Genomic DNA, 15,943 nt, shown 5'->3' with positions numbered 1-15,943 from the left:
CACACACTGCGAGTGACACGTAATAAATAAGTAACCATCAGCTCCATGATGATGTCTATCTTCATGTCAGTTCTATGTGGTAGTTCCTTCAGTTGTTTTTGAAGTTGAAACATTTCAGCGACTCCTCGGTGGTGAAGGAACCTCCCATGGAAAGTTCAGTTTTTCAGTTACCTCCTCTGGGATCTAAAAAGCCACCCACGAGTTTGCTGCGTGTGTGGTGACACGTGAAGTGGAGGAGAGGATCCTGGGGGTTAAGTGGTCCAACATTAACATACCACTTTGGTCTTGAATTCCTGTACACGGGTGGCCTTGGGGCGCCCTCCCAAGGGTCAATCGGTTGGTCCACTTGGGCTAGTGTCAAACAACTACCAGTGTTGTATGTTCTCAACAGGTGTTGTGGACATTGTACTTGATGCAGATGTTTGGTAATAGTGTTCACGAAACCTTGGCGTTGCAGCGGTGTCCTTGTTTGGCATTGTACTGCGTCCCCTAATAGGGCTCCATGGTGGGTGGGGTAAGTTAGCACCGAAAAGTTTTTTTTATTATGGATCCTCCAAATAAAAATTAAATAAAATAGTGAGAAAACAGTGCAAAGGTAAACGACCATGACTTGTAGACTCTGAGAAGTAATCTTCAACATCTTTAACATCTGTACTTCATTTTCTTATATTACATTATAGTTCAAATAAACGTTTCGGGCAAATGTCTTCTTTTTTATTTAAAAAGGACTATAGGGACTTGCTGGTCAGTCAAAAAGCGTCGCTATAATGACATATTGGTGGAAACATCCATATCTAAACATAGTGAACTCTTCTTACATTCAAAGGTGATTAGGGATATACCTATTGAGGTTACAACTCATGATAATTTGAATTCGTCATGAAAAGTTATTGTTAAGAGGGTTTGAAGAACATCCCCCAAACCGGAGATTCTTGCTGGTTTCTCCCTCCAAGGAATTTCGTATCTCCACTCACAAAGACAGAATTACGAATCCAACCAATGTCCTCATTTTAACATTCACATCACCTTGGCCACCTGCCACCATCAAGGGAAGTTATCTTTATTGCAAAGTACGGACGTACATTCCAAACCCTCTCAGATGTTTCCAGTGTCAATGGTTCGGTCACTCGAAGACATCGTGTCGTGGTTCTTTTATGTGAGCTTGTTGTAGTGACAAGGAAAACGATGCCCATGAGCGTGAAACGGACCCATATTCTGTCATTTGCAATGGCTCTCACTTATCCTACTTCTGCTAAATGGTTGAAAGAAAAAGAGATGCAGCATTTCAAGAGGATTCAAAACATTACTTACTTTGAGGCTGGAAAGTTGCTGTCTACCACTTCATCTCGGACGTATGCTGCTGCACTTAGTTCCACTTCTACAGTGGGAGTGCAGACGGTTCTTTGTGTGCTTCCAAAGAATTGTTCTCAAAACATGTAAAAAGTCTTTTCACCTCCAGAGTTAAAAACGTTATGAATCAACGTCAACACTCCTCTCTGTCCCTAACATTCATCCCAGCAAACCTCAAAATCCACTTCCATTGGTATCGATTACAGGTATTTCCTGGGGTACATCTTCTTTTACCACTCCAAAATGCAAAACGATTATTCGTTCACGTCCTCAGTCGCTGGAATCTTCTTCCAAAAACAAAGAACTGCCAAATCGACACAAGGTCAACCTTCCCTTAAATAAAAAAAAGAATTGGTCGAAAACAGAAGAACTCTCCAACCAATCTGCCTTAACATAAATAAAAACGACCACGTTGATACAATGGAACTGTTGAGATTTACGTTCTAATCTGGATGACATCAAGGCATTAATTGCTTCCTACCATTCTGTATGTATTTCCTTACAGAAAAAAATTCTGAAACCAGCAGATACATACATTTTTCGGCAGTTTTCCTTGTACAGAAATGACAGTTTGTGTGATGGACGAGTGCATTGAGGGGTGGCACAGCTGCTTGATCAGCATGTGCCCACCCTATCTTTGTAATTCAATACACCCTTGGAGACTGTAACCCTCTGTTTTTCCTTTGGTCATACCATCACTCTCTGTTCTCTTAACCTGTCGCCTGGAGAGACAGGTGATGAATCAGACCACGATAATTTTATTAAACAGTGGCCATCTCCCTTTTTAATCCTGGGGGAATTCAGTGGATATAGTCCCCTCTGGGAAAGTGCTGATATAGATGGGAGGGTTCGCTTTGTAGAGCTCGTGCTCTCATATCACTCCTTTTCTCTTTTCAATTCTGGTTCTTATATTTATTGTCATGCACCTAATCAGTCCTTTAGTGCTACTGATCTCACAATGTTTTCCTTTAACTGTTCCCCCACTTTTCATGGAAGGTTGACAATAATCCACGAGGCAGTAAAAATTTTCCAATAATTCTGAGAGAGACTGGTCGTGTTCGATGCCACCCAACCCACGGGCTCCAGTGGAAGCTGGATCAAACCAATTGAGTCTCTTTTACTGTTCTAGCAGAATTTGATCATGCCATTGTTTATAAGCCACCAATAGACGACTGTGTGGCAGCAGTGATTGACTGTATCATACACACAGTTGCTCAAGGTAAGCATAAATGCTCGAAACGTTTTATACGATATCCTAATCAGTGGTGGAATCCTGACTACCACATGGAAAGAAAGCTCAAAAACAGGCCTTGGTTATAACTACATTATATTGATAAATTCTTCATGTGTAATATGTAAATACTACATACTTTACTTTTCTCCAGACTTTGTGTAGATCAAGTAGATGTTTGTTAGGTATAACCTTAAAAGTACCATACATGGATGTAAAGAATAATTTTACAGTTATTGGTTATGAAGAGGTATCATACCAAAAACATGATTTTGTTATCCATAGAATATTATACAAGGCATATTTTTCTTCTTTTTTATTTTTTGTTGCATTTTACATAATTTATCCTGCTTTTTATATAAACGTTTATTAGCTTATTACTTTTAGATATCTGACCTTTGACCTTATCATATGGTTGTTTCCACTGTTCTAAGGCTTGAATAAAGTTGATCCACAAGATGACAGACCACAGACTGTTTGTTCCTGAGCAGAGAGAGAAATGAAAAGGATTCTCAACTGAGTGTCCTACAGACAAACAAGAAAGAAAGATAAAATACAAGGACCTACATACTTTGTATTTCTATATTTATGTCTAAAGTTTATAAAACACTTTGATACTGTTTAAGTAGAAATTTTACAATTAAGAAAAAAAAACTTTTTGCTTAGTGTGATCTGATAAAATGTCATGCCACATTGGCTGATATGGATTTACAATGATTTTTGTCTAATGCCAGAAAGCAAAAGCAAAGAAACAAGGCTCATAAAAAAGCCTAATATCACTGTAGATGAATGCTATAATATAAAGAAACACTGGATGTAGGTTTTAACTCTACAGAAATTTTAAAATGTATTCTGTTTCTGATATCCTATTAGTAAAAATAGGACAATAAAATATGTTAAATTCAAAATTCCATACAAAATATTGTTGGTTTACAGAATAATAATAATGATGCACAAGATAAAAGCAAATACTGAAATTAACAGTTCTGTAAATGTTAAATTAATTTACATGACCTTGTGATCAACTTGTAACCATTAATATACTGACACGACAAAACTGACAGTACTTAATGTAAATTTCAGTGTACATTACATGTCCCTTGTTAACAAAACAAAACATCCTAGTCACACCAAACATGCTCCTCCTCCCAGCCGTGGGGGTGTTATAATGTGAAGGTCAATCCTACTATTCGTTGGTAAAAAAGTAGCCCAAGAGTTAGCGGTGGGTGGGGATGACTAGCTGCCTTCCTTCTAGTCTTACACTGCTAAATTAGGGACAGCTAACGCAGATAGCCCTCAAGTAGCTTTGTGCGAAATTAAAAAAAAAACAAAATCCTCATCGAGTTTTACCTATTGTTCATAAATGTCTGATGAAATAACACCTGTTCAGAAAGAATAACAATTAGATTAATGTTATATTATTGCAAGTTTCTTAAGACAAAATTAATTGAAAACTTCTTAACTCTGAAAGCTACAATTTGTTTCCACACTGTTTGCTACCTGGAATGTTCACATACTGCAATACAAGTTTTGTTTGTTACAATACTCAATTATAGAGAACTAGCCCACATAGCTAGACCAAACTATATAATTTCTATATAAATTACAGAAGTACCTTAACAGCAGTTAGTGGAATTAATTGTAATATTGACATGGGCATCTCAAGAAATTTGTTTGTAGATGGGGAACAGACTAGTGTGAGATTATGAATTGAACATAAATTGATACAGATATGTTGAATGAATAAAGAAGTAATTAACTTTTTTATTTTCCAGAGAGAAGCAAGATGTATTTCTGATAACTTATACATAATTAGGTATTCTGTAAACAACACACTCTTAGAATCATTAGCAATGCGATGTATAAACAGTTTAAAAATGTGTTTAAAAAGTCAATATGTTTAAGTAATGTCTTTTTACAAGTTAGAGTTAATCATCCATGGACAGATTATCCAGTTTACATTTTAACAGAATCCTGAGAATCCCACAAGATGTCATACAAAACATCAGAACTAGTTTTAAACTGTGTTCTAAAATTCAATAAAATCAAATAAAACAAAAGGAAAATTTATATAATTATAGCGAAACCTGTCAGTTTGAATATTAGGTCAAACCACACTTCTGTTTTTTTCATCTTTCTCAGAAATATACGGATATATACAAGTTTTTCTTTGTTTTGTATTATCCAGGCTCCCTTTTTCTCTCCGTTACCACAGATAATAAACTATAGTCTCAAACAGTATCAGTCTATCATAGGAAAAACAAAAAAATCAAAGTGTGAGAAACCCTAACCTGAGAACTGATTTGTCAAAAGAATACTTTAAGAGGTTACGTTAACAGTAAAGAAACATTCAAACCAAGTTAAATATCACTTTATCTAACAGCAGGGAAATATTTAAACCAACATTAACAAGAATATGAAAGGATGAAAACAGTAATCTAAAGACTGAATGGTTCTAACATATTACATTAATTTTGATTTGATTCTACAAACTTTCAAAATTTATTATGCAGAATTTTAAAATGAAAAATTCTCACCTTTGAATAGCTTCACATGTATTATCTACAAACTTTGTAAGATCATCTTCATTTCTAACATTGAATGTTATCAGGACTTTGTTGTTGTGTCCCTGTGAAAACTGAATTACATGTGAATAATCTGGGTACAGAAAAGTTGTACAAGTTATTTTGAGAATTATGAAAGTTTTCTTTCACCTTAAGTTTAATGATTACTGTTGTTCATCTTTCACATTGTTTAATGTGTAAAATACTTCATCATTAACAAACACAGGTAAAGTATGATACTGTGTAATAACTAAAGAACAACCAAGGACCTTCTGATGTATCTGAGCTATTCATCAACTACATTAGACATTAAACTAATTAATTAAACACTAATTAGTATATATAATATGAGGTTTGTCTTTCATATGACTCCAAATGGTTTGATTTAAACAAGAAAAGTTTATAGTTATGTTAATACAAGTGAATACCTTTAAAAAAAAAGTCTCAGAAATGGTGTCAGTCTTGAGAGGGTTAAGTAGGTATGTTGTATGATATTTTAAACATTACTTATCAGTTAGTGAAATAAATCAGATGACTATACACACCAATGTTAAGTGGGTTAATTTATACATCTTTTAATACTTTAACCACATTCTTGGAGCCCTTGGTGATCATAGAGGAAAGATAGGAGTGGAAGCAAACGTCCTCTTTGACACCCTAACCATCCACCTGCTACTGCAACCAGTGATCAATATCTTTACCACTAAATACTAAAATCCATAAAATGGAAAACTTCCTACAAAAATAGCAGTTTGCTCTAAATCATGATAAATTTCAGAAATAACCCAAAATAAACAAAAATATATTAATATCATATATTACACAAATTTAGATATTACACAATATAAAGTTTGTAATTTTTGGTACTTAGAAAAGTATTTTTAATCTAAACATGGAAACCAACACTCAGACTAGTATACAGAAATTCTCTATTTATATATCTATACATATGTAAATGTTCACAGATACATTTTTAGTAAAAATACTCCATTACAAAATATAGTCTTTGGTGAGCAAAAAAATTTTTATGTTTACTTGAAGCCTGCCAAAATGAGGTGAATGTATTGTAATACTATAACAAGCACAGAATAATTATTAGGTCAGTTCCTGGGATTGAGCCTGTTGTGAGAAAGTTAAACTATGAAGAATCAATCTCTGCAAAGTTTTTCATGTTAGTTACACACATTCTTTAACGTTTTAGGTTTGAAACATTATTTTTTGGACCATTTGGTCCTGGACACGTTATTAGTGCTCTCGCTCACTGACTTATATCTTATTGTACTTTTCAGTCTTCTGCCCTTTCTGAGATATTTTATAAAGTGGTATTGCCACAGTAATTTTGAAACTGTTTTTCTATATTTCCTTATAGTGTGGAACAGGAGGGTGTTTGTTTGAACACTAAGAATGCCACTTTGAGGTTGTTTTCAAGCTGAAGATCTGTTATGATGGTTGTTAAATGATTTACTATAAAGCTCTAACAACAGTTGGAACACAACTTCAAATCTCAAAGCTTATTTTAACATAACAAGTGTGAACGTGTAAAGATGTTAGATGTATGTTAATGCAAGTACTAATTATCTGATGTTCAGATACAAGAACCAATAAACAAGTTAATATTTTTCTATTCTCAAAATGTATTTCACAAATATTCTCATATCTACACACACAAATGCTATGTTGCTTGTAAGTCTGCCTATGGGATTTGCATGCCACTTCCTCCTTCCAATCCTTATGGAAACAAGATGGCCAAAGAAGGTTCATTCCAAGACAACTGGTAGGAAGCCAAGTCTTGAATACAAGACCTTTTAATCCATATATGGAACAGGCACAGCTGTGACAGCACCAAAGCACGTGGACTTGGCTGAGGTGTCAATGAGCTCATTCCCACAAATACTGTCATGGCCAGTTATCCAAACAAAACTGTATGTTAGTGGAAGATGAAAAGAAATGGGCCAGTTGTTGCTGTTTAATATTGACAAGAAGAGGATGAAATTTAATGTGATTCCAGAGCCAGAATCACTGCAAATGGTACAATCATTGTACTGCATAGTTTCTATGTCATCCAGGGCAAGGTAAATGGCATACAACTTGGCAGCAAATAACAGAGCAAACACAGAGTCACAACAAACTCTGGCACAGTCCACAGAGTTGCCTGATTTTTGAACCATTTGTGTAAATCGGAATAGAATAGAAGAATGGTTCAAAACATGGTCAACAAATAGAAGACAGTACCTTCTAATCAGGAGTATCTACCATCCTCAGATGACTCAAAAAAAGGTCACAGGTGTGGACGGTAATAAGCCATGGTGGGATAATGCTGATCAGTGGAGATAGTAACATCATCCAATGACATGCCCAATTCAACCAACTGTCCCTGCATACAAAAGCCAAAAGGAAAAATGACAGACCATCTATTCAGAAAGAGCAAATGGTGGAGGTTAAGAAGAGGTTTGTAGGATTTGGTGTACAAGCTTTGGACAGAAGTGAGAAAAGCCCCCATGCATAACCAAACCACCAGATGGTGAATGGGGTACAGCTTCTTCATAGGTGAGGTTCTGGCAGAATCATAAACCCAAAGTCCAATTTGGATCAAATGCAAGCATGATAGACCTGGAGCACAGAACATTGATCCACTCTCTTAGAGGTGGAAGAGAGGACACGAAAGATGTTTTGTGCCCTAGTACACTTGACACATAGCTGTTTGATGTGATGAATGAAAGAAAGCTTACAGTCAAAAATAAACCCCAAGAATTTTGCCTCAAGGACCATGGGAAGAGCAATATCATCGAGAGGGAGCTCAAGATCGATGAAGACAGAAACAAGGTGTTCTCTCATTGTTGAAGTCTTCTGTGATCGTCAATGTTTCAAGTCGAATTAGGTGGTCCAAGATGGTTGGTTGGTTGGTTGGTTGATTTAGTGCTTTATGGCACAAAGCAACTAGGCTATCTGCGCCAAACTCCCGGTAAAAAGGTCAAAATAAATTAAATGTAGTAAAATGCATAAAAGGAAATGAAGGTAAAAAAACAGCACTGAAAAACAGAAAAAGCATAAAACCAATGTTGACACCTAGTCTACAATGTTAAGAGAGAAAGCAGAGTAAGAAAAGTTGTAAAGGACTTTCTCTAGCATAGCAGTAATGATCATAACTCATCAGCAAGGCTAACAGGTAAGTACGAGAACCATCATCAGTCACCTGAAGTTGGTCTTTCCAGTCCTGGTTCCGAGTTATGTGTCATTATGGCCAATACCAAAGGGTAAAGTAATAAAAGTTTAAAAGACATGCAGCAAAATTGTAATAACAACTCGCCAGGATGACTAACAGGTAGTTCAAACAGCAGCGTTAGTCACCTGAAGTTGGCCTTTCCAGTCCTGGTGTCGAGTTATTTAATGTTCTGGCCATTTTGCAATTTCAAATTGAACTAGAGAGATTGAGACTCTTAAAAGGGAACCGCAATTAAAAATTGTAATGAATAAATATCAAACACTTAAATGAGATTAAAAAGATTAATGGCTAGTAAAAAACTAAAAAGGTGGGCAGTGTCTAAATCACCAATAATACTGTCCAATGTTATGGACAAGCCTTGGGACAGAACATGTTTAAAATGGTGCCGTCATTGAGAGTAGTAACGATGGCAAGAAAGTAAAACGTGGCTTATTGTGATTTGAGTGTTACACAAACTACACACTGGTGCAACAGTTCCAGATAAAAGAAAAGGATATGTCAAAAAATTGTGACTAATGCGTAGTCTAGTTAGAACAACTTCCTCCTTCCAAACCTTATGGAAGCTAGACGGCCATAGCCCAATATAGGGTTTTATTTGAAAAAGCTTGTTGTCACGTTGCTCACTCCAAGTGGACTGCCAGCTGGCACATAGCCGAGCCTTAAATACAGGACCATAGTCCATGTACAGAATAGGCACAGTGGTGATAGTGCCAGAGCAGATAGATTTAGCTGCTGTGTCTGCAAGCTCATTCCCATGAATACCAACGTGGTCTGGTATCCAGAAAAACTGGATAGAAGTAGATGTTAATGAGAAATGGGCCAGTCAGTTTTGAATATCAGCGAGAACAGGGTGTGAGCCAACGTGAAGTGATTCCAAGGCCAGTAGAGAACTAAACGAGTCAGTATAGTGCAGTTGGAGTACTGCTTAGCTTCAATATGATCCAGAACAAGAGATATGGCATACAGTTCAGCAATGAACACAGAAGCTGTAGAGGGGATTCTGCGTCCAACCACCAAACCACAACAAATCATGGCAGAACCCACAGTTACCTGATTTGGAACCATCCGTATAAATTGGAATGGAAATATTGTTCGAAATTTGTGCAGTAAATAAAAAACGGTACTTCCAATCAGGAGTATCTGCCTTTTTCAGATGACTTAAAGAAAGGTCACATTTGGGGACTGTAATAAGCCACGGTGGGATGGGCTGACCAGTGGATTCTGTAATGTTATCCAAGGACAGACCCAATTCATCCAATTGCACTTGGATGTGAAAGGGCCAAAAGGAGCAATGGCAGATCATCTGCTCTGAAAAAGTATGGCCCATTGAGGATGGAAAACATCCCCAGGTGGGATACTTTGGTAAGGAACGAAGTTTCAAAGAATATAGTAAAGACAGTTGCAAACGGCGAAGGTGCAGAGAATGTTCATGAGATTCTACGTATAAGCTTTGAACTGGGGAGGTGCGGAAAGCCCCAGTGCAGAGTCAAAGTCCTTGATGATGAATGGGGTCCAGCATCTTTAAGGCCAAGGGTCTGGCAGAGCCATAGACCATTGATCCATAGTCGAATTTCGATCGAATAAGAGTACGATATATCTTTAACACAGAACATCGATCAGCTCCCCAACTGGTGGTAGAGAGGACAAGGAGGATGTTCAGTGCTCTTGTGCATTTGACCCGTAGCTGCTTTAAGTGTGGTATAAAGGTCAGCTTACGGTCAAAGATAAGCCCCAAGAACTTAGTCTCAGGGACCACTGGCATCGAAACTTCACCAATACAGAGTTCAGGATCAGGGTGAATACCCCATTGGCGGCAAAAGTGCATGCAAGCGGTTTTAGAGAGAAAAAAATTAAAGCCCTTCGCCGTGGTCCACTTCAGTACATGATTGAGGGCAGTTTGTAGTTGCTGCTCAATATATCTCATGTTCGACGACTGACACGAGATGTGAAAGTCGTTGACATAGAGCCTGTTTGCAACAGTGAGAGGGAGTTGTTCAGTGAAGGCATTTACCTTTATACTGAAAAGTGTGACACTCAAAACACAGCCCTGAGGGACCCGAAGTTCCTGTAGTAAAGAATGGGAAAGTGTCAAACCCACATGAACTTGGAATCTCCTGTCCATTAAAATTTTTTAATAAACATGGGTAAATGGCCACGTAACCCATATATATGGAGGTCTCACAAAATGCCATATTTCCATGTTGTGTCATAAGCCTTCTCAGTGTCAAAGAATATTGATACAAGATGTCATTTGAGAAAGGCTTCTCTGACTGATGTTTCAGGTCGAATCAGGTGATCCATGGTTGAGAGCTGTCCTCGGGAACCCACCATGAGTGAGCGAGAGGACATTCTTAGGTCTTACAGATACAGTTCGTCAAAGCAACTATCAAAATTATAGGAAAATGATCACTGCCTGGTGGATTATTGTCAACCCTCCATGAAAAATGGAAGCAAGTTGAGAGACCAATAGTGAAGTATTCCAAGTATCTAGCCAGTGAATGACTGGCTAGATACTTGGAAATAAGTAGAAGAACCAGTATTGAAAAGAGAAAGGTTGTGAGACTGAAGCATCAAGATCCGTTTGATCATAAATTTCTCCAGACAACAAGTAGAGAGAACAAACAGTGATGGCACGACCCAAGGAAACGGGGATTGCTACGGCCTCCAAGGGTGTGTCGAGTGGCAAAGACAGGGTGGGCACATGCTGATCAACCAACAGCGCTACCCCTCCATGCACTCGTTACTAAATAAATACTTATGACCTTATGTCAGTACACATGAATACAAGTTAACAGATGTTATGCTCTATTGAAGAACAAATATTCTTTCAAACAGTTTCAAAACTTAATTTCCAAAACTGTATGAATCCAATGCATACCTGTTATTCCTATGGTTTCATGTAGTGTGTACTGATCTTCAGGAACTGCATAACAGCTGGACTTAGATGACATAATTGTTTCTTAAAAATTAAAAAAGTCTTCTTAATGTAAGAAAAACCACTTTCATACTAAAGTTTATTCTACGGTTTGCTTCAACTTTTCTTGAGCAATAGTGAAACAATCACATTAAACATTTTTAATGGTTAAAAAAAGGCAAATGACAATCTCATTATATGTGAAATAATTTTAAAATATTATAATAATTTAACATAATATATTATAACACTTGGAATACACAAAAACTTTTCAAAGTCAGAATTCATTTCATCTTCATTTAGAAACCGTTGAAGCAAAAGAGCACATTTATATTAAATCAGAAATTTAATCTAAACATATTACAAGCTCAATCTGTTTTATAAATAAAATACTATTAGCATGCCAAAATAGTCCCTCAAAGCAGTAAACTTTCAAATTAATACAAAGTAACTCCTTTGGTTCTCAACAGAAACAAGAACCATACCTTAAAGTTTCGAATTACAGGAATAGATCTACAGTTTAAATTTTACAAATAGCAAAATAATTTTTTGTTATTTCAGTGATACTGGGAAATAATAAAATGTGTGTTAATACAGCATTACGTTTTTCTAGTAATTTTTCTGTTCTTATTGTGTAAGAAAGGATAGTATTTGTTCAAAAGTATTCAAAGAGCTACTAGGATTACTTCATGAATGGAAGGATTGACTCATGGGAATGGGTTAATCATACAGTCTATGCTAAGTTGAAGTGCACCTTATAAGTTATATTGAAAATTAAACTGAACTTTATTATCCATGTATGTTAATAAACTAGACATTAAAGCATATTTATAATTAAAAGTTTTATATTATCTGATATTCATGATTTAATTTGTCAGGTATGCAGTTTTGTGCTTAGCAGCAAACAATGTAACATTTTTATTACTTGGATAATTAGAATTATCCAAAACAGAGAAAGTTGTTATCTCTATTTGCAATTAGTTTATTATTATAGTGACAATTGATTTAGTCATAGTTTTGATTAGACTGCATAAACCTAATCAATGTAAACACTGCCTGAAGGTAACTAATCACATTCTCCAGTTCTAAACAGTTCTCTCAGTTGTTTATCATGCAAGTGGCACTACAATACATGTTACAATAACGTAAAGAGGGACACTTGAAGTCATTTTCACGTAGACCACAAATTATTTGCAGACAGTGGAAGGTTACATTTAATAAACAAACAATAATGTTATTATAAACTGAGACAAATACCCTAATAATACAATACTTTTTATAGGTATGATGTAACGTATGTTTTTCTATACCTACTGAAAGTTTAAGAAATCCACTTAATTCTTAAACATAAAATTCAACTTCCAGAAGAAACTCACTTCCTTCCCTCCAAATTAAATACACAACAGAATGTTTGAAAACTTTCCAAACAAACACATTTAATTACTTTTTTCTCCATAACATTTCTTAATTGTTTCTAGCTTCATGATAAAGACTGAAATAGTTGTTCACATTTGTACAAGATATTGAGAATTTGTTCACTGACTACAAACCTTTGTACCAACAGAGACCAATTCTGATTAATTTTAGTTGACAAGTTGACTAACTCCCAAAATTCTGCTGTCATACTATATCTGAAAATAAGAATGAAAAGACAGTAAAATACCATACTTATGATGAATGTCTTGAGATAGTATGTTTCACCATGAGAAACCCATTCTTAAATTTATGAAATCATGGAGTGTATTTTAATAAGCTAATTAATATTCTTTGCTCTTATAAGAAAAATAGCAAGTGTCACAAATTACCTTTAATGTTTGCAGAACAAGTGTCTAATCCTGCAGAAATCTGTTGATCTTATCAGTGAAAAACATTTTTCAAATTCATGTTCACTCATAAAACCTTTTAAATTAAAGACTTTCTCAAAAGCATCATCTTATCATCACAGTAATCGCTCTAGTAGGTCTCAAGTCTTTCAAAATATTTGAATTTGTTTGATTTTCATTTTTTTGGATTTCATAAAATTTTACACTAATAACTTTAGTTATACAATATGAATGTACAACCTGTTTCTGTCAGTATTTTTATCACAATCATTAATATGTATTAGTGAAACTAAATATATTTTTATAAAGTTAAATAGTGAAATGTGTAAAATCAGAAGGACTGCATTAAAAACAGCAAACCTAAACCTATGACTAATTATACTGATTTGTTACAACTCAAAAACGTGTGAGAAGTTATGAACTTGAGCACCCACACCTCACTCTCCTAATTTCTAATTGTATATCTATTGCTACTCTTTATTTCTTATGTGAGACTGTCAAATGCAGATTAAGACTGATAGATGGTGTATCCCCACTGCAATGTGAGTCCTATTTTTCCAGTCACCTTCAAAACCTATGGTACATATTATGATCCCACACTGTAACTCGTACCCTGGGATATTTTCAGTCAATGCAGCATTTTTTATTTGATTTGTTTTTGAGTTATTGATTGGTTACTGATATTCCATTTCTGCCTTTACTAATGCATCATCAGTGAAAGAAAAAGGTAAAACTTGCAAGTGTCAAGGTTTCCCATTTAAACCCATACAGTTCTCCTGGAAGTATATAAACAAGCTTTTGATACATATAAATATTATAGGCCTCAAAATAAGACACTAATAAACTTAAATTATAATGGTTATTCTAATCAAATTATATATACTTTATACCATACTTTTCTTACAAGTTAATTAAATTTTTATTCACTTCTGAAACTCTTCCAACTAATACTACAAAAACTAATACAACAATTATGTTTCATGCAGAATGATACAAAAATATGATTAACATCAACAGTATAAATATTTAATATTAAATATTAAGCTATTTGTTAGACCTCAAGCACGAAGCAAGAACATCATAATTCATGGTTTAATTACAAGTACTTTAACTAACAAAATTCAAATCATTAAACTATAGAAAAATGGCCCTGTAAATATTATAGACGATATATGTTGGTCTTGGAGGGTATATTTATTCCATAAATTGTTTTGGGTGAATCTAAGATTAACTGATTATTTGTGAGACACTATTATCAGCACTATACATTTAAACTACTTTGCTTGAAACTTAAAGTTATTAGGTTACCAAACAATTCCACAATATTAAATGGGTGTTATAAAGAAAGATTTTGTTACTTGACTTTGCACAATTGCCTTTTACAAGTTTGGAACTTCTGAGTCAAAAGTATGAAACAACAATTATGATAAGGTATCCAATTAATTGTATTTGTATCTATCACACTTCACAGCTCGTCAAATCAGCATACCATTGTATTACTATTAATATTACGTATTAACGTTATTCATTTACTCAAATTATTGTTAATATAGTATCACTACCACTGGGATTCTTCACCAACCTAATACAAATTATCTTAAGTCTTACTCTTACTTGATGGCCTGGCATGGCCAGGTCGGTTTAGGTGTTCGACTCGTAATTTTAGGGTCGCGGTATCGAATCCCCGTCGCACCAAACATGCTCGCCCTTTCAGCCGTGGGGGCGTTATAAGGTTACAGTCAATCTCACTATTCGTTGGTAAAAGAGAAGCCCACGTTCTTACTGAATCACTATGTCAAATGTGGTGCTCTTTTATCAATAAATGTGGAAACGTTTAATGAACAGATGCACACATATAGTGACGTTTATTTAAAGAGAAGATGAAGGTTCCAACTCACCCCTCAAGTCATCGTACGTCACTGTCAAGTTTTTGCTGATTGGTCACGAAATGAGGAAACGTGGAAGGAAAAGTTATTCAATGATAGTTATTGTTTCACTCGACAATAATATTTGTATTATTGGTTGTTGTCGTTTATTGATAAAACAATGTATTACGTAACAATAATTAAAAAGTAATGCTCAGATACGGAAAGACAAACACATTTATGAAATAGTTACTACACGACAAAATGAACGATAGCAAATAAAATAATAGGGTTTTGGGCAATAAAAATCTCAGGTAAAATAAGTTGTTACAGCTTGATATTTTTACATGTTTCCTGAAGGAGTAGAAACTATACATTTGAGTACTGATGGAATCAGACACAGGATTCCAGTTGAAACGCTCTCCAAATGTAAACTAGGGCAGTTCCCTTACCACTCCAGCACGTGAACGACGTTGGTATCTTCCTAAAGATAAGAAATATGAGTTTCAAGGATGTGGGACCATATTCCCTTTGTTCATTCATTATATAAAGACAAAACATTTAATTATTCCTGAAGACGATCAGAGTATTAATACATTCCTACAAGCAATTAAAATTTATGAAACTGAACCAGCAGAAATTCTTTTATTACCAAAGTTCACTCTTCTTGAAGATCAAAACGAGCGTGATGATGATTTTATCGGCTGCATTGATGAAACATTAGTGTTTCAAACGGACTTTACTGATCGTGGATATTTAATGATGATTCACGGCTCAAAGAAAAGTTGGATGGAAACTTTCCCAAAAGTGAAACCAAAGGCTGACAAACAATTTAAAAATCTTGGATGGAAGGTGTCCATGTACTTTAAAAAGTATTGTAAGTTTGTAAAGACAATATATAATTGCATTCTGTTTCAATCTGTGTCAAAACTAGGATACACCATCACGTGTTCTTCTGAGTGACGCAAGCAAT

The 15,943-nt window shown here is 35.2% G+C and overlaps 1 protein-coding gene across 3 annotated transcripts in view; it reads right to left on the bottom strand.

Moving 5' to 3' along the window:
- Positions 1-2,836: 2,836 nt before the first annotated feature.
- Positions 2,837-15,943, bottom strand: part of LOC143238420 (spliceosome associated factor 3, U4/U6 recycling protein-like) — a 69,330-nt gene continuing 56,223 nt past the window's right edge. The window contains exons 3-5 of one of the 3 annotated variants that reach the window (XR_013020564.1): positions 11,247-11,327; positions 5,119-5,210; positions 2,837-3,064 (exon numbers count right to left, since the gene is read on the bottom strand). Coding sequence is in view for 1 of the 3 variants with exons in the window: in XM_076478646.1 (XP_076334761.1) it covers positions 5,173-5,210; positions 11,247-11,327 (119 nt within the window). In the remaining 2 variants the exon portion in view is untranslated. Of the gene's footprint in view, positions 3,065-5,117; positions 5,211-11,246; positions 11,328-15,943 lie in introns of those variants that run through there. The other 2 variants (XM_076478646.1, XR_013020568.1) reach the window with 2 other exon arrangements.

This window comes from Tachypleus tridentatus, chromosome 13 (genome assembly GCF_004210375.1).
Source record: "Tachypleus tridentatus isolate NWPU-2018 chromosome 13, ASM421037v1, whole genome shotgun sequence".
In the NCBI taxonomy this organism is placed as follows: domain Eukaryota; kingdom Metazoa; phylum Arthropoda; class Merostomata; order Xiphosura; family Limulidae; genus Tachypleus; species Tachypleus tridentatus.
The sequence above is the reverse complement of the archived record's forward strand: the minus strand, read 5'-3'. Positions and strand labels throughout refer to the sequence as shown.